The sequence below is a fragment of the Salvelinus namaycush genome, chromosome 7 (assembly GCF_016432855.1).
Source record: "Salvelinus namaycush isolate Seneca chromosome 7, SaNama_1.0, whole genome shotgun sequence".
NCBI classification, from domain to species: Eukaryota; Metazoa; Chordata; class Actinopteri; order Salmoniformes; family Salmonidae; genus Salvelinus; species Salvelinus namaycush.
Window position 1 is genome coordinate 10585790 of NC_052313.1, and position 25960 is coordinate 10611749.

Sequence of the window (25960 nt, forward strand, 5' to 3'; positions counted from 1 at the left end):
GAGGGACTAGAGGTGGGTTTGGGACAAGGCCTGAGTGTAGTGCGTAGGGTTGCATTCAGGACAGATACAGACGGCCTAGTGTTTACCTCTGGTATCGAACCAGCCTGAACCAGAGTCTTACCCACATCTGTCTGTGTCAGGGGTCTCCAACCCCGGCCATGGAGGAGTACTGGGTATGCAGGCTTTACTCCTGTCCAGCACTAACATACCTGATTCAGCTTATTGTGGTCCAGACAAAAGACCTTGATTAGTTATTTGAATTAGGTGTTACAGCAGGGCTGGAACAAAAGCCTTCACGACTATTAGCGTTCCAGGACTGAGATGGAGAGCCCTGAGACAGTCAAAGATCTCTATACAAGGTTCATGCCTGAGTCGGCTGTGTGTCAGTGTTTCATGAGAGGAAAGGAAGGGGCTGGGTTGTAGGAAAATCTACTTTTGTTATTTAAGTGGTGACGTCATGCCAACCTGTCAGCCTCTCCTTTTAACCTTGTTGTCTGCCTGTTATTCAGACTTTTGTTGTGTCGTTGTTGTTGAAAGGTTGTTTTATCTCAGATTGAATTTGGCCGGGTTTGAATTGAGGTGGTACATTTTTATGTTTTGCACAGATACTAAAAGTAACCAAATGTTATGCATGCGATCCTGACTGGGTGACGTGGTTTTAATGGTTTTAATGGTTTTAACAAGGGAAACGACTGGGTGACGTGGTTTTAACAAGGAAAACGACTGGGTGACGTGGTTTTAATGGTTTTAACAAGGGAAGCGACTGGGTGACGTGGTTTAACAAGGGAAACGAGTGGGTGACGTGGTTTTAACAAGGGAAACGACTGGGTGACGTGGTTTTAACAAGGGAAACGACTGGGTGACGTGGTTTTAACAAGGGAAGCGACTGGGTGACGTGGTTTTAAAAAGGGAAATGACTGGGTGACGTGGTTTTAACAAGGGAAACGACCGGGTGACGTGGTTTTAACAAGGGAAACGACTGGGTGATGTGGCTTTAACAAGGGAAACGACCGGGTGACGTGGTTTTAATGGTTTTAACAAGGGAAACGTAGTATCATTATACCTGTTCCAGAGATATCTCTATATAGCTCTGACTTGTACCAAGTGAGAAGAATCTGTCTGGTGTTGTACCTGTGATGGGTAACCTACTAAACCAGTGACGTTCTCCTCGACTGTTCTGACCCAAGCAAAAAACATCCATATTATGGTGTGTTTGTTTTAGATGCATAGATTCTATTCACATATATTTTTACGTTGCATTTTAGTCATGAAATATAATTGTATTTTAAAGCACCACCGTTTGAGTGAATGACAGTGTTGTGTTATATGAAGAATGCTACTGCTTGAATTTGTACAATGCTTGTACGCAGTGTAAAACCAAAACCAATACATGTTGCAGGAACACGGTTTCTCCCTCCTGTGTCTTGGCTGTTTAGATCTATTGTACCTCTCCTAGTCTTAACCCCATCAGTCTCTCCTTACCATGCTTTAAACTGTGTTGTCATCGTATACACTGTGTAAGAGGTGTGCCTTTATACTACAAATGATTTCATTTTGTCTTTTTTAATGTCTTTTTGTTTTTTTACAAAGTTAAAATGTTATTTTAATAATAGGGTTTTATTTTCAACGTTTTCCCTTCCTGTGTAGTAGGTGTTTTCATTGTATTATTATTTTGACTAGTTCAGTTTTCAAACATAAAAACTAAAATGGCTGTCTCTGATGCTGAGGTTATGGGTAGAACGTAGTCATTAGGCACAGATGGCGCTTACCTTCCCCAAATCCTAACATTCACCATTAGGAGGGGGTGGTACAGCAAATCTGAACTTCGATCAGTGTGTCTACCTCTTGGTGTGGAGACTGCCTCTGGGCTGATCTTAACCCTGCGTTCCCCGCTGCTCAGTAGGGAACGGTGTGTTGGGGTTTGTGTGACTGTCGTAATCGTGTTCGTCGTGCTTGTCCGCTGATGACTTCCTCCGAAGTTTGAATGCGTCTGAATGAAATGGCACCCTATTCCCTGTAACAGTGAAATAATTTTGACAAGAGCCCATTTAGGTTTAGGGTTAGGATTAGGGTTAGCCAGGTTCTGGTCAAAAATAGTGCACTGTTTAGGGAACAGATCCAGTCTAGACTCCCCGTCCACCATCTTATGTTAATGTTGCTGCATCATCACTGCACGCCTGCTCCATGTTCCCTAAGCCCTATCCTTAACCACTGCACGCCGGCTCCCTAACCTTCATCCTAAGCCCTAACCTAAAACAGCTGACCCAGGATCAGTGGTGAAGAGGAAATGTCTACCTGCTTCACCACCAGCTCTCCCTGCCCTCACCCACGGGCCAGCTCTCCTTGTCCTCACCCACGGGCCAGCTCTCCTTGTCCTCACCCACGGGCCAGCTCTCCCTGCCCTCACCCACGGGCCAGCTCTCCCTGCCCTCACCCACGGGCCAGCTCTCCCTGCCCTCAACCACAAGAGATGTGTTTTTGCTCTGAGAAGATGGTGGCTGGATCCATAGAGAAGGTGCTCCCATGTCACAGACTTGGACTCCTACTATGGACTACCCTCTTCACTGTTCCCCAGTCCACTGGGACGTAGATGGCCGGTTTTGTCCATCGTTGGCTGATCCTTCAACCTCCTCTATGTAAAGGTCGTACTAAACCCAACATTTTGCGAAAATAAACTTTTCTCATCTACGTGCATCCATCTACATTCAAAATGACCACACATGAGCTTGGAAAATATTGTACGGTGTAAATGTATCAGTTTGAGTGGTTTATTTTTTTAACGTATGAATTCTGGAAGACTGAATGAAGTGTGTGTGTGTGTGTGTGTCACACGGATAGGTGTTAATGATTACAGATATGAGGACAGACAGATGGTGAGGTTTATGGGGTTTTAACTGTTTGGAAATTGTGAGGTATGTAATGGTGACCCAGAGTCCTTGCTACACATTGCTAAAGCATTGTGTGTGTGTGTTGCTGTCTGCCGCTGGTGTCCTGTGAGAAATGTTAACTCATGTTCTATGATGTTTATTGTTTGACACATAATGCTGATAATTATAATACACTCCATTCCATCGTCATTCGCTTCAATACAATAAAGCACTATCTGCTCAACTGAGGTCTGAGTACTTTGTACATGGTCATTATTTTCACTGACTGTCTTTTGGGCTTTGTACATTGAATATGTCCTTTATTTTTCCAGGTAGTGCCAGTGAGTCTTTTCTTTCTTTGGAAAGCGTTAAGTCGGCACAGGCAGGCTACATAAAGGAGACTAAAATAGATTCACACATGACATCAGTCAATTACACAAGCATAGTCACTGCAGACAGCAGCAAGCCCTTGTCGGAACTAGAAGCACAAGCATTTCGCTACACTCGCATTAACATCTGCTAACCATGTGACAAATAAAATTTGATTTGATTTGATTAAGTTTTCTCTCTTGTATTTGACTAAACATTGCATGGTTTATGGCCATCAAACTCAACAATGGACCTCGAAGCCATTTCCACTGCGTTTTTTCATTGTTCCTCTCTAATCAGGGACTGATTTATACCTGGGACACCAGGTGGGTGCAATTAATTATCTGGTAGAACAGAAAGCCAGCAGGCTCCGGACCTCGTAGGGTGAGAGTTGAATAGCCTGGTTTAGAGTCATGTTCAACATGTAAATGATTACAGATTTTTTCAACATTTTCGTTTATGAAAGGTGGGCTTTTTATTTATATATTTATTTAACTAGACTAATATTTTTGTGTAAAGTTAAATATTACAGTTCATTCCGTCTGAAATGGGTGTTAAATTCCATGTTAAATGGAATTCCATGGAAGTAGCTAATTTAAGCAGAGTTGGTTACCAAGGTGTTTTTGACAGCCATGCGGTTGTTTTAGGCCTATTATCTTACCAAATATTAGGCCTATTGAATTTAATTATGCTTTGGCCTTTTGATACTATTTGATTAATAAATTATACCTAGAAATTGTGGCATCTCATAGGATCACATTAATTTTCTGGTTTTAGAGCAATGAGGAACATGAGGAAACGCAACTACGTGGTAATGTTCACAAAATGGTTATCGTTTTGAACATTTTTTGTTGTTTATTTAGAAATAAAGTATAATTGATTCCTTAGTTTTGTCAAACGTTTTTCATTTATTTTTTTAAAAAATTGCCCAGGCCTAGTGTTTTGCTCACTGACTATTGTAAATGTATTGCACCCAAAATAAAATCCAACTCTACAGGCAGTCATTGATCTGGGTCGACTGGATGTGTCTCATTTCATTTAGCTAACTGAAACGATTGGGACTTGAGTTGAGCCTATCACGCATTCAAATCCTGCATCACACGTTTTAATGCTGTGTCAGTATACAAGGGAACCGTCTCAGAGTGCGCTTTGCTCAGCTGGCGAGAACACGGGGCTGGTAGAGTCAACCCCAGAGCAGCGGAGTAAAAAGTCTGAGGTGAGATTGAGTTGTCACAGAAATAACACCAGCAGCACGCCGTTCAGATCGCCTATATATAATGGCTATAATGCCGCATTAGAAAAAAGGGTTCCAAAATGGTTCATCGGCTGTCCCCATATGAGAACCTCCTTTGGTACCAGTTAGAACCCCTTTTGGTTCCAGGTAAAAAGGGTTATACCTAGAATCAAAACGGGTTCTCCTATTGGGACAGATGAAGAACCCTTTTAAATTCTTGATATAACTTTGTTTCTAAGTGGAGGCCTACCATGCATAGCCCATGGCCCCTTTTAGCTATTGTTTAATAAATATTCAGAGTTGGCATTCATCCTCTGCTTCTATGCTTACTACACAGTTCTTTCTTAGATATTTTACTGAGAATTTGTTTGGAATGGGCCTAGTTCTTTTTTTGTTCGAATTTTATGGAAGCTATTTGTAATATAGGCTATGCGACCGTTTTAGTGGAGCGTATAGGCTGGCCAAGTAGACTCCGTGGGTTATAGGGCTCCGAGTAGCGCAGCGGTCTAAGGCACTGCATCTCAGTGCTAGAGGCGTCACTACAGACCCTGGTTTGATTCCAGGCTGTATCACAACCGGCCGTGATTGGGAGTCTCATAGAGCGGCGCACAATTGACCCAGTGTCGTCCGGGTTTGGGCTTGGCCGGGGTAGGCCGTCATTGTAAATAAGAATTTGTTCTTAACTGACTTGCCTAGTTAAATAAAGGTAAAATAAAAATCAACAGAGGTAAAAAGGAAATGGTGGTTGAGATTAGGTTTATGCACAGAGCATAAACCACAGAGGATGCAGGGGTATTCAACTCTTACCCTACGAGGTCCAGAGCCTCCTGCCTTTCTCTTCTACCTAATTATTAATTTCACACACATGGTGCCCCATGTCTAAATCAATCCCTGTTTATAGAGGATTTTTTAAATGTAAATGCAGTGGAACTGTCTTCGCGGTCCAGAGTTGAGTTTGAGGGTCATAGGGCATCACTGCTGTTCATCATTTAGCTTCATGCAACAACATCTGATCTGCTGCCATCCAGACACCTATCAGTTAATTATAGACCCAAGATTGAAGCTTGAATAGTTTCAGATCCACCAGCAGCTAATTCACACCGCCTACTCAAACACGGCAGTATTATACATGTCATTGAATGTGTTTGGTAATAAAACACTAAATAGCAAAAGACATGACACCACCTCTCTCGCGGGCTCTATGGATCCCTTGCAGAACGCCCAGATGGTGCGCCTGTATCTCCCCCGTTCCACCTTAAATGTTATTTCCGGTATTCCTGACATCCCCTTTAAGAGACCGCGTCACACCCTTCAGTGGCCGGGAGGGGGCGCTTGTAGATTGTGTCATCGCCTACAACGGGCTGCAGAATATATTTTAGCTGTGTGTGTTTTACTGCCCAGTAGAAGCCTAATTTTCTCCTCACTGTTAAAAATGACATTTTTTATATATAATTAACACCCCATTTATGTCAATGGTCACTTAAGAAAACCAACGAATAGCCTAACTGCAGACAGAACAAAGTCCAAATAATTTCACAGTTATTAACAGGTAATTCGTTGTCTTGGCTGTTTTTTTATTCTATGTCTATAATCAGTTAATGATCAGCCCATCAAGGCTCACAAAACATAACCCATCTACTGCGGCAGAGCGCAGCACACACGCAGAGAGACGCATATTCTCCGTGTAGCCTAGGCTACTATGACAGAACACCACCGCACCGAGCACAGCACAACAGTCTCGTTCTTCCGCGGTAGAAACATATTTTGTTAGACTACTGCGTATGTAAGCGTTGTTTACGTCGCACGGAGAACGCGTAACAGCTGATATGCCAATAATACAGTGTTCTAAAGTATTTTGAAAACAATAATTTAGGCCTGTTTAAATGCGTGACATCTGCTCAGTCATTGTCAGGTTAAAATTATGCATTGTCATTCAACTGTTCATTCATTCACTCAACCCTTTCCTCGGTGACAAACCGGGCATGATAACGACTTTGTTTTTATATTTTTTTCTGAATACACAGAATCACATCCATGTTAAATGGATCTTTAAAAAAATCGGAATTGGAACATATTGCCTACGTTTGACTAGAATTTGTATGAACTTTTTTCAGCATTAACTGAATGAATAGCCCATTTCCATCGAGCAATTCTTCCAAATTATTAATTCTGTTTTATTATTTTCAATAATTATTACAGTCAACCATCATTTTCTTAAACATTTTGTTTCGAATTTTTTAATATAAATGACTGACCCCGTGAAATAGTATTTTCTAGAACACAGTGCACAATGTTACACCACATATAGCAGGCATCATCAACCAAATTCAGCCGCTGGCCGATTTGAGCGGATCGTCAGGGGCCGAACATAATTACAAATAATTTGTAGACTGCAAAATGACCGCAAGAAGCCCAAACAGATATACTGTTTGACTAAATCATAATCATTTCAAAACTTGCTTACATTTGTATCCCACTGGGCACACACTGGTTCAACGTTGTTTCTACATCATTTCAATTAAATTATGTTAAACCAACGTGGAATTGACGCTGAATTGACGTCTGTGCCCAGGGGGATACAATCACATATATCTCTCTATTATGCGAGGGAATACTTTGGAACAGATTTCCTCAATTAAAATCACTTGGAGCTGTTTTGCTGGAGTTTTTAGTCTTTATATCCAAAAATTAAAACCAAAAAAAGTTGGGAACCATGCCCTATATAGCACGCAGGGATCAGTATGAATACCAGTGTAATGAAACACGAATAATCTCTGGACTCTAAGTAAAGTACGTTTTAAATAAGATGATCCAACGAACAATATAATGATGTGCAAATGAATAATTAACTTGAGGATGTAGGTCTATAGCATTCCAACAAGTCACTATAAAGACTGTCACTGCCTTGTAACCTACTTAGACTGAGTACTTTCCCTTAAAATTTCCACTCAGAAAGACATTTTGTTTTTCATACAGGATACATATGAACAATTATCTAGGCTTGGTTTTTCACAGACTGACTGTTTGCATTTTCTTGTTTGTTTGTTGGTTCAATTTGAAAATATTTTTCGAGATTTGCACTTTCATGTCAAATTAGGTTTGAAACCAAAAAGACCTGGCATCACTTTCAAGTAGCGTAGCCGATATGTATGTAGCCTAGGCTATATATCACGTCGGTAACCAGCAGGTTAGACTGCAGGTCAAATATATGCACTACAGAACAATAATTGAATTGTAATAAACGGAAACTGTGGGCCTTGTTTATAAATAGTTAACGCCATGCTGTATGAATATGCCTAGGCTAGACGAAACCAAATGTATCCCAGAGTGGTTTGCTAAAGCCTTGTAAAAATGCTGCTATCAATGTTTTGTTGTTGTTAATGCTATTATAGAGCTTGGGGAAATGAAGTAGCCGGTATTGTGGATAGGCTTGCCTACTGAACCAGTCAACTATTTATTTAGGCCTATAGAATAAGCCTAGGCCAAATAGCAGTAAAGGTACCCATGGGGCAGTTGAGGTTTCTAAGTGAAGGCACAAACACTGCAACATTTCAAATTGTCAGCAAAGGTGCGTTTTCTTGATTAATCAGATTGTCATTATTTCTCACAGGCAAAAAATCGTATCATCTCTATGGATAGACCTTTATTTCCTGATTTTACATCACATTCCTCACTGCTGATCGATATCATATTTTACATCAAAATATTACTGATCAATATTCAATTGCTTCAATAGAATTGGGAAATAATGAGGCCTACATTTTGACCTAAAGGGCCAATCTGCAGTTGCTACATCCCTTTTTAGACTTATAAATTAATCATTATATTGTATGTACACATTGATTCTTGAAGAATATAACTTGTCAATGCCTTATGAGCTTAGTTCAACTGTCGTACCCCACCAGAACCCCAATATAAACTTGTTTTAATCCAATGTTTGTGAACAAATTAAAGCGTGGCAGGAAGCCTAGCAGTTACAGGTTTGGACCAGTAACTGAATGAAAGGTTGCTGGTTCGAATCCCCGAGCCGACAAGGTGAAAAATATTCCTATGTGCCCTTGAGCAAGGCACTTACCCCGAATTGCTCCATGGTCACCATTGATAATGGCCGACCCTGGTTGTGACCCCACTCTGAGGGGGTCCCAAGGGGAATTGGGGGAATTTTTACCTAAAGGGGCAATGCTATTAATACAGACTTGTACATGTGTGAAAAATGACAAAAATAAGCACCCACCAACCTATAATTGGTTAAAAACTTTAGTTTTGATATTGTGGATGGTCAGTCTTTACATCCATAGCTTTGTCTATAAATACTTTGTTGTTCATTTCTGATTGCCGCTTTAACTTTGAACGTGTCCTTATCACATTTTAAGACAATTAAATAATACAAATATGTCACTTAAATTCAATGCAACATCCAAAAGGTTCACGTTCTTCACCAGCTATTCCCTGAATAGACATCATGTATTTTTTCTGATCTGATAATTGCTTGATTGGCTTCCGACAACTCTCACTATCGAACACATCAAAGAACAGGCTGTATAGTTTGACATATAAGTGAGTATCATATAAGCAGTCCTGCGTTCACAAAAGGGCTTGACATCCGTTCAGCATGCTGAACCTGCATGCATTATAAACCAGGAATATTTCCTTAGCCATATTGGATTCCAGCAAAAGCAATTTGAATGTAGTACATATTTTGAAGTTTCGCATATTTAAAGTATTGGGCCTATAAACTGTTCGACTACGTCTGTTGACGCTGCGGTTCCCCCGGGGTTAGGTCCGGGTCGGATTACCCTCCAAACAAAACCCAATCCAACCAAACCATTAACGGAGATCCACCGTGACATGAACAACCGGAACACCGGGTTGGTCACGTCACGTTGTATTATTCATTCATATATCCTGTTTGATTTCGGGAAGCTAAAAGAGGTGGGTTGAAAGGCCGTTGCTCCTGCGTTTCCTTAAGGGTTAAATACAATGTGGCCTGAATACCCTGCTTTTCCCCTTTGTTCCAGACCCTGAATACCCAATTTAAAGAAGTGGTCCAAAAGTTGGCTGAAACCTGAGTGGAAGCAGGAGAGCCAGACAAAGTTTCCTATTGTGTTTCAAAATTCAGCAAATTAAGAACTGTATAACTTTAAATGTGAAAAAAGGGAGTATTTCCAACGAAAAGTGTAGGCCTAGCTTGTTTGATACAAACAAACAATGGCAGTGGAATGGCCTGACTGATTATCTCAGTGACTTTCAACGTAGCACCTTCATAGGATGCCACCTTTCCAACAAGTCAGTTTGTCACGTTTCTGCCCTGCTAGATCTGCCCCTGTCAACTGTAAGTGCTGTTATTGTGAAGTGGAAACTTTTAGGAGCTATACAAGCTCACAGAACAGGACTGCCGAGTGCTGAAGCGCATAGCTCGTAAAAATTGTCTGTCCTCTGAACATTCACTACCGAGTTCCAAACTGCCTCTGGAAGCAATGTCAGCACAAGAACTGTTCTTCTGGAGCTTTATGAAATGGGTTTCCATGGCCGAGCAGCCGCACACAAGCCTAAGATCACCATGCGCCATGCCAAGCGTCGGCTGGAATGGTGTAAAGCTTGCCGCCATTGGACTCCAGAGCAGTGGAAACGCGTTCTCTGGAGTGATTAATCACACTTCACCATCTGGCAGTCCGACACGACGAATCTGGGTTTGGCGGATGCTAGGACAATGCTACCTGCCCCAATGCATAGTGCCAGCTGTAAAGTTTGGTGGAGGAGGAATAATGGTCTGGGGCTGTTTTTCATAGTTCGGGCTAGGCCCCTTAGTTCCAGTGAAGGGAAATCTTAACACTACAGCATACAATGACATTCTAGACGATTCTGTGCTTTCAACTTTGTGGCAACAGTTTGGGGAAGGCCCTTTCCTGTTTCAGCATGACAATGCGTCCGTGCACAAAGCGAGGTCCATACAGAAATGGTTTGTCGAGATAGGTGTGGAAGAACTTGACTGGCCTGCACAGAGCCCTGACCTCAACCCCATCGAACATCTTTGGAATGAATTGGAACTCCGACTGCGAGCCAGGCCTCATTGCCCAACATCAGTGCCCTTCTTCACTAATGCTGTTATGGCTGAATGGAAGCAAGTCCCTGCAGCAATGTTCCAACAACCAGTGGAAAGCCTTCCCAGAAGAGCGGAGGCTGTTATAGTAGCAAAGGGGGGACCAACTCCATATTAATGCACATGATTTTGGAATGAGATGTTTGACGAGCAGGAGTCTGCATACTTTTGGTCATGTAGTGTATAACAGCCTGCTGCATTAGTCCATATTTAGGCTAATAAAAGTGTTTGTGTAGGCTTCTATGCATTATAGCATCCCTCTTTTCTCACAAATCTGCTATTCACCGAAATTACATTTTCATGTTTCTCCTTTTATTTTGTGTTTAATAGCCTACTCTTTTTCCATGACACTCCTTTTCAGGCTTGATATGCATGCTAATTCCAAAGTTGTTGACTTGACTTCATTTAAGTTTCAGTTAATCAGTTATTTATTAAGATAAATTATAATTAAGATAAAAATGTGTCCTAATAAGCATAACCATTTAACTAATCTCAAAATTAAGGGACTGTGGGTATAGGTTGTGTCCATGAATTAGACATTGCTTGGACATTTTTCCTAATGGAAAATAGGCTAGCCTATTTGTTGGTAAAAATGAATGAATAAATATGAGCTAATCATTTGTTCGGCTATTCTAGAGCAGTAGACTATTTGTAGCTATATTTGTTGTTGTGTTCGTGCATGGCATTCACTCAGCGCATGTCGCGGAGCCTGATTTCATGGTATGAGGGGCCAAAGGTCACCGCTGGACGTGATTGTCTCTAAATACCCGCAGGCGGGTACGCGGGCGCGGGCACGTCCACAGCCTATCGACAAACAATGGCGTTTATCAATGACGAGAATGCTCGTGTTTGAGCTGTCATTTTAGAATGCAGAATAGAGCGACATACTTTTTTCTATCAAGCTACTTGACAATTAAAATGTTCACGTTTTATCGTTTGAAGCAATGGTAGGTAGTCACAGTAAAACCAAAGCATTAGGCTACCACTGGGATATTAGGCAATGATGAGTCTATTCAGTGGATTCTGGTGGGAATATTTTCTGTAGCGGCTGTTGGCCTACATAACACTTTATTGAATAATATGTCATTGTTTTAGCCTATCCTACATCAAACATATTTCATAGGCAAATATGAAATTAAAATATTGATACAATTAACGTATCAATAACTCTATATGCCTATATATAATAGCCTATAGGCATATTAAACCATCTGCATAAGGAATTCCAGTGTGATTTCATGTCTCCCTCTGTGCATGAATGTTTTTCTGTCAATTCGGATGCCTACTGCCTACGATATCTGTTTGTCATGGATAAAGTTAACGTTTTCCCGATAAACGGTTACAATTGCAACAATTGCAGTCGCTGTTATATACTTACTATCATTTTTATTAAGTTAGATCACGTTAGACATGGTGGAGTCATCGGCCATTGCGCTTCAAGAGAGGAGAAATCGCTATACTAATTTCAGCTCTAATAGTTGGATATTTAAGTCAGTTGCGTCTAACTAACAGCTGTTGTGAAATATATTTTAAAATAAGGGACGTCCACTCATTTGTTCAAAAGGATTAGAAATAGACTATAGATTTGTCAGATATTAGCCTTTTCGATGGTAAAATGAGGACCATGGAGAACGAATTGCTTATTTGCTACCTTTAACAATTCTTCAATGTTATAAATAATAATACATCATGAGAGTAAGAACTGGGACTAAGTTGGTATGGTATAGTTTGTGCCTGTTTGGGGTCGTTGTGAAATGAGTCCTTTAACCTCGGAGGTCACTCGGGGCTCCGGTGTCAATCTGCCTTAAATGGATTCAGAAACTGATTGTTCGGTCAGGACACGAGGCAGCACTTTTATTTTATTTTAAATTTCATAAGCGACACTTTTTCTCGAGGTCTGCTGATGTAAGTGATTATAGTTTAAATTAGTGTTTGTAAATTAGTAGGCCTATGGACCGATCATTTGTTCTTGTATTCATTACCCATATAAAAATAGTCTAAACGTAGCCAGGGATGGGTAAATTACTTTCTAAATGTAACCAGTTATTTTCCTGCATGTCCAAAATTGTAAGCAGTTATGTAACTTTTGGATTGCCTAAACTCGGTATCGTAATCTGATTACTTTCTCCTTAAAACGCGTTGGAAGAAGACAAAAATGATACATCAGACGCATTTGGTGTGTCATAATAGCGCTCTCTGACTGTGGTAAGACTCACTCAGGTGGAACAAACTGAAACTTGCGCCTTTTTTTCCAGTGAGGAATTGAATGTCATTGGGACAACAGAAAGGTGTGATAATGTCTTTTTTCGTAAACGTCCTTTCTGAATGTAAATGTTATCCAATAAGTAATCATCTACATTTTCAAAGTATCTGTAATCTGATTACAATATTTTTTGCTGGTAACAGAACTGATTACAGTTAGGCTTACAGTTTTTTTTGTAATCAGATTGCATGTAATCAGTTATTCCCCAACCCTGCATGTATCTGTATGAATGATGTATTATGAGTACATGTTACATCATGATAAAAAGCAATATGAACAAACGTAAATGCATGTATTTACTTAGGCTATAGTTAAGCCCCATTTAATTCTAAGCAGATCCTCATAAACTAACTAATTTGTATGTATGCTTATCTAAAAATAGCCTAGGCTATAGGCATACATCCTGATATAGGATCTCTCAGCACTGGGACTAAAATAGCGTATAGCCGAAGCTTTAAGAGGTTAGTGCAGTGAAGAATAGGACTGCAGAAGTTTTACGCGTAGAACTCCAATCCGGATTTTGAGCTGAATCATGAGGCTGGCTTTTGGCATGGAGTTGTATCGGGCTAAGATATTTGCATCTTTAAATTTCCATGTCCTACATAAAAATTCATTTGTAATAAAGCGGTGGCTTCTCGACTTGAAATTATATTTTCATTTATTTTACATGTTCTTCATATCATTATTTTACAAGGCCACAGTTATATCAAATAGTCTACACTTCAAATATAGGCCTTGAATCGGAGAATGGCCCGAAAATTTGCCAATGACTCCAGCCACCTGGAGCGGACTGTTCATGCGCCCGTCCGGCAGGCGGTACCTGTGCATCAAGCCTCAGACCAACAGACTCCTAAACAGCTTCTATCCCCTGGCCATAAGATGGCTAACAACTTCTGCTCCCCCTCACGCCTACGATGCTGCTAAAATTATTATTGATTACATGTATTACTACAACTACCACTACACTGCCGTTCATTGACTGTTGATTACAATTACCATTAGTATCTATCTATTTATCCAGCTACTGGTCACTATTACTACTGTTTACATGTATATATTACCATTGGCATATTACCATAAGTATTTATATATTCCTGCCGCCAGTCACTTTTCAGCCCTGTTTACATGTAGGCTTATACCCGCCTATGATGCATACACTAACGCTCTTGCACACATACACATTCACAGTTCACACCCACACACGTACCTAGACATACTCACCAACACGCACACACCCACCACTTATACTGCTGCCATACTGTTTATTATTATTATTACAATGTAATTATTATTGTTTATATTATTATTATTATTAATTACGTTTCTCCATGTCACTTTCTCCTAATCCCTGACTACATGTACATATTTACCTCTATACTCCAGTATCCCTGGCTACATGTACATATCTACCTCTATACTCCAGTATCCCTGACTACATGTACATATCTACCTCTATACTCCAGTATCCCTGACTACATGTACATATCTACCTCTATACTCCAGTATCCCTGACTACATGTACATATCTACATCTATACTCCAGTATCCCTGACTACATGTACATATCTACATCTATACTCCAGTATCCCTGACTACATGTACATATCTACCTCTCTACTCCAGTATCCCTGGCTACATGTACATATCTACCTCTATACTCCAGTATCCCTGGCTACATGTACATATCTACATCTATACTCCAGTATCCCTGACTACATGTACATATCTACCTCTATACTCCAGTATCCCTGACTACATGTACATATCTACCTCTCTACTCCAGTATCCCTGACTACATGTACATATCTACCTCTACTCCAGTATCCCTGACTACATGTACATATCTACCTCTCTACTCCAGTATCCCTGACTACATGTACATATCTACCTCTCTACTCCAGTATCCCTGACTACATGTACATATCTACCTCTCTACTCCAGTATCCCTGACTACATGTACATATCTACCTCTATACTCCAGTATCCCTGACTACATGTACATATCTACATCTATACTCCAGTATCCCTGACTACATGTACATATCTACATCTATACTCCAGTATCCCTGACTACATGTACATATCTACCTCTATACTCCAGTACCCATGCACATTGTCCATTTGGCAATGGCACATGTATATATTTCCTCTCATTTCTTATTTCCCGTGTTTTTTTTAAATGTACTTATTAGTTATACTTTTTCTATTGAATACTGCACTTTTGGGTAGGGCTTGGAATGGCATGTCACTGTACTTGTGCATGTAGAAAATAGAACTGGAATAGGCAACTCTGCAGCTCAGTCTACGCTATTTTTCCGACATGTTCCTTTCCCTCACCGCATAAGAAGCTTTAAAATCGCTCTGAGCTCCATGACCAGGCGCAAGCCCTCTGCCAGACTGTTTCCCCTCGACCCACGACCCCCATATGTAGCCCTGCTCCATCGCGATCAGAAAAGCCTCTCACCTCTCTCCGTGCAACCTGTCGATGCTACACCCGATTTCCAAATGTCTTTAGATCATGTAATTTTTAACCAGACACAAACGCTGTTGTACACAGGCGCCTTGCCTTTAAAACCTATCGATATGTAGAGTTGGCTTCATGAACTCATTGGCTGCACTATGCAAGCAAGCGTTCAGCTTCACGCTGAATGTATTTTGTATCGTTTGATGCATCCATGCGTTGTTATATAATTGGGACCATGTTATGTAATTTGGATTACTCCTTATAACGTCATTCTTTCCGATTTTGTTCTAGGCCTGTTTGTATTAGACTGAAATAACTAATTTTAAACCCTTAGTTGAATTACGAGCTAAGGTTATTGCTGACCAACATAACTGTGAATATATATTTGAAAATATGATGATTATAAAAGAAAACGCATATTACCTCCACACATTTATATTTTATAATTAAACTAACATATAATGGGTGTGTGTGTGTGTGTGTGTGTGTGTGTGTGTGTGTGTGCGTGTGCGTGTGCGTGTGCGTGTGCGTGTGTGTGTTAACATTTAACGTGAAAATACTATACTGTCGCTACTTCACTTTCCAACAAAGGTGCATGAGCACAAAATGAAACATTAGGAAAATAGTCAGCAACACTTGCAGTACAATGGTTAGATGTGGAAAATAGCTTACTTCTTTTATGATAAAATGCGTGTCGGCCTTCACAAGGGATTGACTGTAGAACACGTTTGAAAATATATTCTAAATGCCTATCTTAACCCCATTAATGGATATTTATCAAACTTTCTCTGGCCGAAATAATCTACATTTGAGTAAAAGTAAAGATACCTTAAGAGAAAATGACTCAAGTAAAAGTAAAAGTCACCCAGTAAAATACTACTTGAGAAAAGTCAAAAAGTATTTGGTAAAAAAAAAAAAATTAAAGTAAAAAGAGTAAATGGTTTTAAAGTACAGTGTTGGAAAAAGTACTCAATTGTCATACTTGAGTAAAACTAAAAATATATTAAAAATATATTATATTAAGCACATTTATGAACAGAGAGGGGCACACTCCAGCACTCAGACATAATTTACAAAGACAGTATTTGTGTTTAGTGATTCAGCCAGATCAGAGGCAGTAGGGATGACAACGTCTTATATTGATAGGTGCGTGAATTGGACCACAATGCTTTCCTGCCTGAGCATTCTAAATGTAAGGAGTAGTTTTTGGTGTCAGGAAAAATGTATGGGAGTAGAAAGTACATATTTTTCTTTAGGAATGTAATGTAGTGAAGTAAAAGTACAGATACCCTCAAAAAAGGACTTAAGTAGTATTTTTACTTAAGTACTTACACCACTGCTCTCTGTCGCTCTCTTGCTCTCTCTCTCTCTCTCTCTCTCTCTCTTTCTCTCCATCTATCTCTATATCCCCTCTGTCTTCTCGCGCTCCCTTCCTCGCTGCCACAGCAGGACCATATACAGGGCAGACAGGCAGTCAGGCAGGCAGTCAGTCAGTCAGTCAGTCCAGAGCATCTCTCCGGACTCAATTGAACAATCTAATACAACTCTGTGGAATCACACAATAATACTACTGTGTGTGGTAGCATGCCACTATGAAATAAAAAAAATAGTATACCACTAAGAATAGATATACTCAATGTATTCAATATCTCCTCTACTCAATAACTCCTTTACTTGATGTCAAACATAGCTAAAGTCCACCGGAGAACTGTAAAACGCGAGGCAAAAGACAAAACACTATGGCAATTCGTGCGAATAATGGGACTAGAATCAAAGGAATTCTCAAAATGTCTGAATGAAGCGTGCTTCGGTCTGGGTCGCATTGTGTCCTGCATAATAAGCCACAAACACATTTACCCACCATTATCTTTTAGAATACTGATAATATAGTCTTCAGAGCTCATTTACGCGCGACCAAATGACTTAATGACAGAAAATTTTGCAAAAAGAGTTCAAATGAAAGTATAAATGAGTTTATGTATAGACACAGACATTGGACACAGGCATCAAAATGACTTCAATTTTAGATTTGAATCACGAGTTGGCTAAACATTAGAAGGGACGATCCCCTTGTTTCGTCCTCCTTTTTGCCTCCACTGCAGGCTTCAGGCAGTCAGTCACATTATGGAAGCTAAGAGGAGATGTGCTGTTATGTTGCATGATTACACCTTTGTTATCACGACTACTAACTCTGCTGTTCTGCCAATGGAGGCAAAACCAGCATGTTTACAGAAGTCAGCGTTGTAAAACAGACGCTCTTCGGTTAAGTAAATAACCAGCATTGTCAGTGAGACAATAAAACATATGGGTGTTTCATTTGTACGGTCTTTGAGTCATAAGGACTGAACTGACATCTTTTGTTTTGAGAGTTTGAGTTTCTACGGATGAGCTGATAGTTCGTCATGAAGTGTTTCAGCCTATACGAGCTTCCGTTTCAACCGGACTGGACCATACAAATCGACTGGTACAGCTTCGGCGTATGGAGTAGCTTATACAGGTCTCACCACACACACACACACACACACACACACACACACACACACACACACACACACACACACACACACACACACACACACACACACACACACACACACACACACACAGGCGCACACACACAGGCAACTCTCCAAAGTAAGTTTTAAAATACTACCTCATTCCAAAACCATATTCCCACAAACCAGTGAAACATCGTAGCAGGGTTGAAATGCAGGGTAATGGGTCACCTATAGAGCCATGGATGTGAAGGGGATAATTGCATTTTCACTGGGTTTCACGTACCTAGATATCTCCTATAGTGTGTAGGCCTGTTAGTAGTTGAAGTACCGGCTACAGCAGCATCATGTGTGGTGACTGAAGCAGCAGTGCTGCCTGTTTCTTATGGCTTCTGTCTTGCTATAGGAACATGATATGGGTGGTTTCAATATCTATTCATTTCAAAATAATTCTGCTTTCATTAATATAATTATTGAACTACTAAAAATCGTGGATGGAATGACTTATATTCATTAGTCAGGTCGTTAGATTCAGGCGCTGGTGCAACATTGTCACCAAATCAGTGTGGATTTCTGCTGTTCATGGTCTTTGTTACATCATTCTGTGAGGTCATATAGCCTAGTAGTAGTACTTTGGTCTGGCTGCATTTGCCTATTGAAATGAATACATTACATAGTGCCTAATAGTGTTTGAAAGTAGGCCTAGACCTATCATTATTCCATTAAGACTATTGGTAATTCGGACAATTTAGTCCACACAAAATACATATATTAATTTGGCCATAGGATATGTGATTTCTGGTCTTCATGTTGTTTAGGATCAGGCCATATCAGACTGCATGGGACGGGTTAACACCGGCAGCATTTGCCTATTGATTACAGCCAGTGTGGAGGGCTCCAAAGTGACATATGCTCACGTAACCCGAACTCTCACGGAAATCTCCCATTGATATCAATGCAGAATTTTACTTGAAGGTCGAGTTACTTACTAACAGTGTGTAAAGAATATATATATATATGGTATAGAAAAGTGCAGACATTTTGTTTGATGATGCATAATTAACAATTGTTTCCCTCAAGCGACCAATGAAAACGATATATAGATGAAATTGTATTTATGTAAGCTAATTGTATTTAAGCTAATAACTTATTGTGTGTGCGTGTGTGTGTGTTTCTGCGTGTGTGTTCTAATGACCCTGTACAACTTAAAATCTATTTAATTAGCCTAATTCATTCAAATTATTATTTGTTCATTTATTCATAAAGTATTTTGAGTTCTGTGATATTGAATAGTCTTGTCAACAATCTTTTTCATATCTTTTTTTTATAGGCCTATAATATAAAGGCGTTCTGACAGCCTTTATCGATCACTTGTATTTAATTGTCTGATAGCTAGGTGCGTTGTGCTGAACCTGATTCAGGCTGTGTCCGTCAGCGTTACTCCTATAACCTGGTTTTCTAAACAAGGACAGCAGCTGGGAATACTGTAGGCTATTTGAGTGCCTCGGATGCGATAACTGTCCACGCAGCGACGGCGCCAGATTGAGTAGCCGACCTCTTTAGTAAATTGCCTGAGGTTTCTCTTAATCCAGTTTGTGTTTTAACTCGTTCAATTCCTCTCTGCCTAGCTCCTGTTATTCTATAGAAGTTATAGTCTATTGGTTCGCAATCCGCACTGGAATTTACCTCTAGAATGCTTTAGCTTTACATGGTCGTCTGTCTCAGTGAGCGGCCTGCTAACCTCCACCCATAGGCTACTGTGGGGCCGGGCCAGGGTTAGACAACAGGACTCCCCCATCAACCTCCGGGTTTACCATACCATAAAATCCCATTACTCAAAACCGGAACAGAGAAACAAACATGGCGGATGATGTCGAATGAAGTGCATGTGAAAGGGTACTAGGCACTATGAGTCGATCATACCGTTTATTCGTGTGGATGTCAATGGTGAAGGGTTTGGTAAGGACTTGATGGCACTCATAGGCCCACATGTGTACTACAGGTTTGTATATAGAACTAGACGTTTGCACTGTCTTGGCCTATGTTAACATATGTACGTAATTACTCAGAAGTAGGCCTATAGTGTGTATCATGCATGGTAGTGTAATATATCTGTGGGTCATAGTAAGGGTGGGTTACATGCCAATAAAGTTCAGTAACCCAATGCATGGAGAGTAAAACTGTTACCTTGCACCAATAGATCCTACCCCAAAATACATGCTGATTACGCATTTGTCCACAGAACCAATGCGCTGTCAACATGGTATCCTCTTGGTGACGATTCAATTTACATAGGCATACAGTGTATCTAATATCAAGATGAATGAAGTGTGTGTTTCTTCAACTCACAACAAAGAGAATGCGCCGTCACTCACACTCAGACGTATTTAATGAACACTTCATAACTCAGAAGAAAGGGAAAGTGCTTCAGAAATCCACCATTCAAGTTTTTCATTTCGAGTGCATTATCCTACACAACAATGATATACAAAAACCCAGTAATTCACAAAAATAAATATATATATTTTTTTATATAAACAACCAGTGACTTCAAATTTCATGTCAAAATCCTGACATCAAGCATTGTATCAAAAAGCTAGGGGAATGGGTGAGAAAGCGGGGCAAAGCAGGAGATAGAGCGGGAGAAAGAGGGGTGGGCCCCATGCCTCGAGCTGCGACACCATGCAATTGTTTACATTGATAGCGTCACTGTCAGAGCTCTGATGTGGTAGTTCCCTCCGTAAACGCCTCTACCACCATCTCCTTGCCCGGATGATGCTCTCTGGGATCGGCGTGAGAATTGGTAAGTACCTACAGAGGGGCGTGTGTGTGTGTGTGTGTGCCCTCGCTGAACGCTGCGCTGTATATCCCTCCTCTGGCCCAGTAAACTTTGACACGGGCATTACAGGGTGAAAGTTTCCCTCCTAGAACATATGAATCCCCCTCCCTCTCCTCCCAGGGAGATCGTCCCCTTCCCCCAACTCCCTCTAGGTTGGAGGGATCACGTCATTTTCAAATGGAGAATAAAATGGCTGTGTTTAGTTTAGAGGCACATTTTTTAAGTTTGCTTCTATACATACCTACTCTACAGGGAGATACGCATGGTTTGGGGTGGTAGAGGTGCATTTTACACAGATCAATCTATACAAAATCTGAGCATTGAGTTAACCCAAGCTTCTTTCTCTCTTAACTACAATCACCAATCGAATGGGCCTTTGTTTCTGTCTTTACTGCTGATGTTGCTGTGAGAATCATGACATCGGGCATGTGGTTTGTTGTTATGTGGTTTGATTATTCTCTTTGTCACAGGGGGAATATCTTTGCTACAACTTCATAAAATCAACATTTTACGTTGGTGGGAAAATATAGATATTTAGATGCAACTTTAGTTACATTTGACAGAATTTTCTTTTTTTTTGTATATTCTGTGTTTTTCTATCAACAACATCAGAATATTTAACATAATGAAAAAAGTCTGACACATTCATCAAGTGTAAATATTTAAAGGCTATACTTATGGTTACGTGGCAAAATTAGAAAACATTTTTCTGACTTGATACACGAGAGAAGAAAGTCTGCGTATAGCCTAATCTATATCAGTTGGGGATATGGAGAGGGCCATGGCATTTTGTGTAAAACTCGAATCACTGCAGAGTGCAATGCTATCATAATAAGGTACAACCAGCTTTGTGTTTGGGCCTACACATTTTCGACTGACTGCTAATCCTCTGTAGACTATATTTGAGTAATTTTGACCGACTGGAGAATTTCGCAGGTCAATTCAGCACGGTGGGCTTCACCGCAGAATGTAAACAGGTAATTACGCATTTACCCACTGAGCTAATATATAACTATTCCACAGCAACTTGCTGTGCTGGGCATTTCAGCAAGCTTTCAGATGCAAGGGTACAATAAACAACTATATTACCGTTTTGACCTAAATATGCAAATAGTAAACAGTCCAACTTCATGTGTAGGCTATGGATGGCCACAAATAACCAATTATAAATGGTCAATTTTAAGTGAAATATTTAAGTGGACATAGGCTAATAGCCAACCTTATTTTAAATGTATTTTATTTTAAGCTTCTCTTAAACAATCACCTCTTTCATAATTAGGCCAAGCTAGCCTACACTCCTCAAGCTGAAATGGGGCCCGCGTGTGTCAACGTGCAATGCATGTAGGCCTATCACTTGTGCCTCCACGTGTTGTTTCTAAATTACATTAGGCTCAGTGTGTTGTAAGACACCCTTTTGGTGGGTTTTTGTTTTAGTGTACAACTCCCAAACTGGTAGGACAGGAGGGTTATTTTCACAGTATTCTCTTTTTCGTGTAGGCTACATTAGGGCTATGCGTGTTTCAATTCATCAATAAACCTGTAATATATAGGAAAATGTCCCACCAAAATGCAAAAACATGTCAAGGTTGTCAGGACGTGCGATTTTTCACGAAAAGGCGTGATCTGTGTCAGGCCTGGGCATTTCTCTCTGTGTGATTGTCTGTATGTAAGGTCTGCACTGTTTTGGGCCTGAATGGGCGCTGGTAGCTGTCTGACTACAGCAGGAAATACTCTCAGGAAATAGAAACAAGGCTGTTCGCAAACACTCTGGAAAACGGCAAGCACCAGCCAGATCAGAATAAGAGTCAAGTCACTTACAATTATGTCCTATTCAATATAGCCTGCAATTAACGTTATGATTTTTGACTTGCATGAAGAAATTAATCTACATTTGATATCGAATTCAAAAATAGTTATCTGAAAATAGATACAATTGACCCAAACTCTGGCAAGCATCAAATTAAAACCGAAATGAGGGTTTCTATTAGGTTTTTAAAATCCTATAGAAAAACAACAACTACAACTCTAATGAGGCTAAGGTGACAGACAGTAGGCCTAACCATGTTATTTAAGGAAAACCCTGCATCTGTTGATTAAGCCTACCCAGCTGATGATAGAAAAACACAGACCAGCATAGGAGTGCTGTGATTTTTATGAGGGAGCCTTTCCCTCTCGTTCTCTCACCACAAAGGCAGTACAGCACAAATGTTTACTTCACTGAAACCCTGGTAAAATCCAACAGGTCGAGCTGTAACCCTGGTAAAATCCAACAGGTCCAGCGTCAAGGGGAACAGAAACAATAGATCCGATAAAAATGTAAGTAAGCACATTTTGCCAAATCGTGTAGCCTATTGCTTATGGTGGATAGCTTATTTAGAGTTAGTTAGTCACAATAAATCCACGAGGAGAGGTCATCCAGTGGCATAGGAAGAGAGGCTCAAAGACGTTCCGCGCGTTATGGAGAATAGCAGTGTGTATGTATTACTGATCAACAACTCCACAACAACGAGGAATGTTTTAAATCCACAACATCAAATAAAGGAAAACATTTAAATAAAAACAACTGAAGGATGCAATACATTAGTGCCTCCCATTCACTTTAAGACTTATGTTGTAGTCAAGGTACTGTAGGTTTCCATCCAGGTTTTTGTTGTTGTTGCGGTTGTTCTTGTCAAAGAAAAAAGCGTCAACATTTCCTGATTCTCTGAGCGGATGGGGGAGGGACTGTCCGACCGCCAGGCTGCCACCGCCACACGGGGTGAGAGCGGGTGGGAGGTCGGGGTCCCCCCAGAGAGTTCAGAGAGTAAGCTGGGCTTAAATCCCCGTCGCTGCCCACAACCAGGGACGGAGGAGCGGGGAAATTCGCCATGAAGCTGAAAGGCCTATTCAGAGAGGGTGCTACATTACTGGACGCGCGTTTTCGTTTACTCGCCCCTGTTAGATGCTCAATATTTCCATCACAAATCTCTGCTTTGCCCACGGGACGAGAAGATAAAGTCCTGTCAACTTTGGACACGTTCTGTTTCGCCTGCGCCCTCGACATTCCAGACTCCTTCCCCAGAACCAGAGTCCTGCAGTTTTTCCTGACCCCAACTCCGTTTTTATACTCCCCCTCCTCCGAACAAGGGGTGTCTCGAGTGCTCCCGCATTCCTGCAAGCCGGATGAGGACTTGGGAGCCCCAGCAGAACTTTCAATGGCTTTGGTCTCGTTGTTGAAACAGCCAGCAGCGTGTTTGATGTCGCCGCCGGGGTACTGGCCATTGTTGATATCCGCCTCATCTCCTTTGCAGTGGAACCCGGAGGCCTTACTGTTGTATTCGAATTCATCATAGCTTTGCTCCACTTTGATTTTCACATTCTGCAGGTTGAAGGGGGGAGTCTTGACCGCCCTGCCACTGTTAGGGAGGGGACCCGCGGCCACTGAGAGCTCTTCCGGCTCGGTCTTAATGGTTTTGAGCGGAGAGGGCAGTTTCAGGCTTGGGCTAATTCTCACCTCTCTCTTTAGATTTGCAGCTAATGAAAGCTGGTTGTTGTCTGTAGGCTTGGAGTGCTTTGTGTCTTTGTCATGGGCGCAGTGTGAGCTCAGGACTGGGGGGCATTTGTTTGCGTGTCCCGGTGTTCTGTGCGGAGGAACCGCTTTGTTCCCGTTGGGGTTAGGTGAGGGGCTCAGTGCGTAAACTGTTCTGGACACCAGCTCGGCTCTCTTTATCTCTCTTTTGGTCTGGACCTGGGACTCAGGAACCTTCCTGTCTCTCCTCTCAGTGAAACAACTCCCCCGGATGACAGGCGAGCTGAACCTGTGTGTGTGTGCGTCCTGCTTGGCCTCCCTTGCTGTAAACTCATACTTCTGTTGTTTCCTTGGACTGGCATAGTCCACCTGGCTGGTTCCACCCTGGACAACCGGTATAGATGGCTGCTGCTTGTGGCTGTAGTGGAAGGTAGGCTGCAGGAGCAAAGGTGCTTTAGTGTGCGAGAGAGTTATACTGTTGGACTGAGTTCTAGTGCCGGAGAGAGTAGTGGAGAGAGTTTTAGCGTTAGGCTGAGTTCTAGTGGTGATATTTTTGGTTGCGTTGACAGAGGAGAACCGGGCCCTCCTGAAGCGGATGGACTGGACAGAGACCTGACTGGACACAGAGCTGCTGTCAGATTGAGATGAACTCTCCTCGTCAGAACTGACCTCAGAACTCTCCAACGGGCTCTCCTCTTCATCCTCCTCATCTTCCTCCTCATCAGAGGTCCCAGAGTTGCTGCTTGTGGATAAACTGGAGCCAAAGTCTGAGTCGTTGTTGAGCGGCTCTGAGTAGCAGCTGGATTCGGTGTCACTGCTGTAGCTCTCCGGGAAAGCCCCTACATGTTGCTGCGGGTGAGGATGGTGGTGAGCTCCGTGGTCGAGGTAAAACTCGCGTCCAAGATGGAAATGGCCCAGAGTTGTCCCGTTGTGGTTGTGCTGGGTTTTTGGCTTGCTGCAGCACTTGGGCTGCACGAGAAGCACCGGGTGGTGTGCGTGAGGGTGAGTGTGTGAGTGTGTGTGTCTGCTCCTGCTCCACGACTGCCTCGCGCCGCCGCTGTCCCTATCCCTGCCGCCGCCCCCCTCGCGCCTCCTCTTCCTTTTGTGAAGTAGGTCGCCGGCTGCAGAGAGCCTAGACTGAGCAGCAATGGCGGACTTAAACAACACCGGCTGACGGCTCACCACGCTCCGGAAAAACGAATGTCTCTGGCTAAATGCGACGCAATTGCCCGGTATTTGAGCTGTTTCATAGTTTTTAAAAGGTTTACATGCCGACTTGGTGACAAAGGAATAATCCTGACCGAGGGATTTATTGTAAATTTGAGGTAGATTGGAGTCGGGGCGCGAGGTTGGTTGCTCTCTCTTGCCGGATTTGTTGAGGGAAAGAGTCTGTGGCACGCTGTGTAAACTTAACCAAACTTTCTCCTTCCATAACCCGGTAGGGTGCGTGTCCGCGTGAAGCTTGCCCTCGCCCACATCCTCGGGTAAACTGGCCTTTGCTTTTCTTTTGTTGGATTTTAACACGCGTTCCGTTTTGCAGGAGAAATAAAGCGCCTCCACATCCTCCCGTGATATCAGAGTACATTTTGCCGCGTGGAAAGCAATAGAATTTATTGCTTTGAGCTTTCTCAGCTCCTCCAAATCACAGTGGTGTTTTTTAACGTTCAGGTGGTCCATGCGTTTGTGCACGGTGGTCCGGGGAATATTTTTCAGTAGGTCAGTGAAGACCTGGGAGAGGGCGAACATTTGTTTTCCTTTTATCAGCAGGTATCCCAGCCTCACTCCCTGCATCTCCTCAAACCCACACTTCAGGTCTCCCAT

The 25960-nt window shown here is 41.6% G+C and overlaps 1 protein-coding gene across 1 annotated transcript; it reads right to left on the reverse strand.

Moving 5' to 3' along the window:
- Positions 1–22881: 22881 nt before the first annotated feature.
- On the reverse strand, positions 22882–25960 carry LOC120050317 (SKI/DACH domain-containing protein 1-like). Its single transcript, XM_038996895.1, has 2 exons — positions 24717–25960; positions 22882–24629 (listed from the first exon to the last, which is right to left on the reverse strand). The coding sequence occupies exons 1-2, from the start codon at positions 25958–25960 to the stop codon at positions 23318–23320; spliced, it is 2556 nt and encodes an 851-aa protein (XP_038852823.1). The 3' UTR covers positions 22882–23317.

Coding starts and splice junctions, on each gene's coding strand:
- LOC120050317 (XM_038996895.1), bottom strand. CDS start 25,960: ATGGGAGACCTGAAGTGTGGGTTTGAGGAGATGCAGGGAGTGAGGCTG. Junction 24,630..24,716: donor ATCCGCTTCAGGAGGGCCCG/GTTCTCCTCTGT, acceptor CTCCGGCACTAG/AACTCAGTCCAACAGTATAA.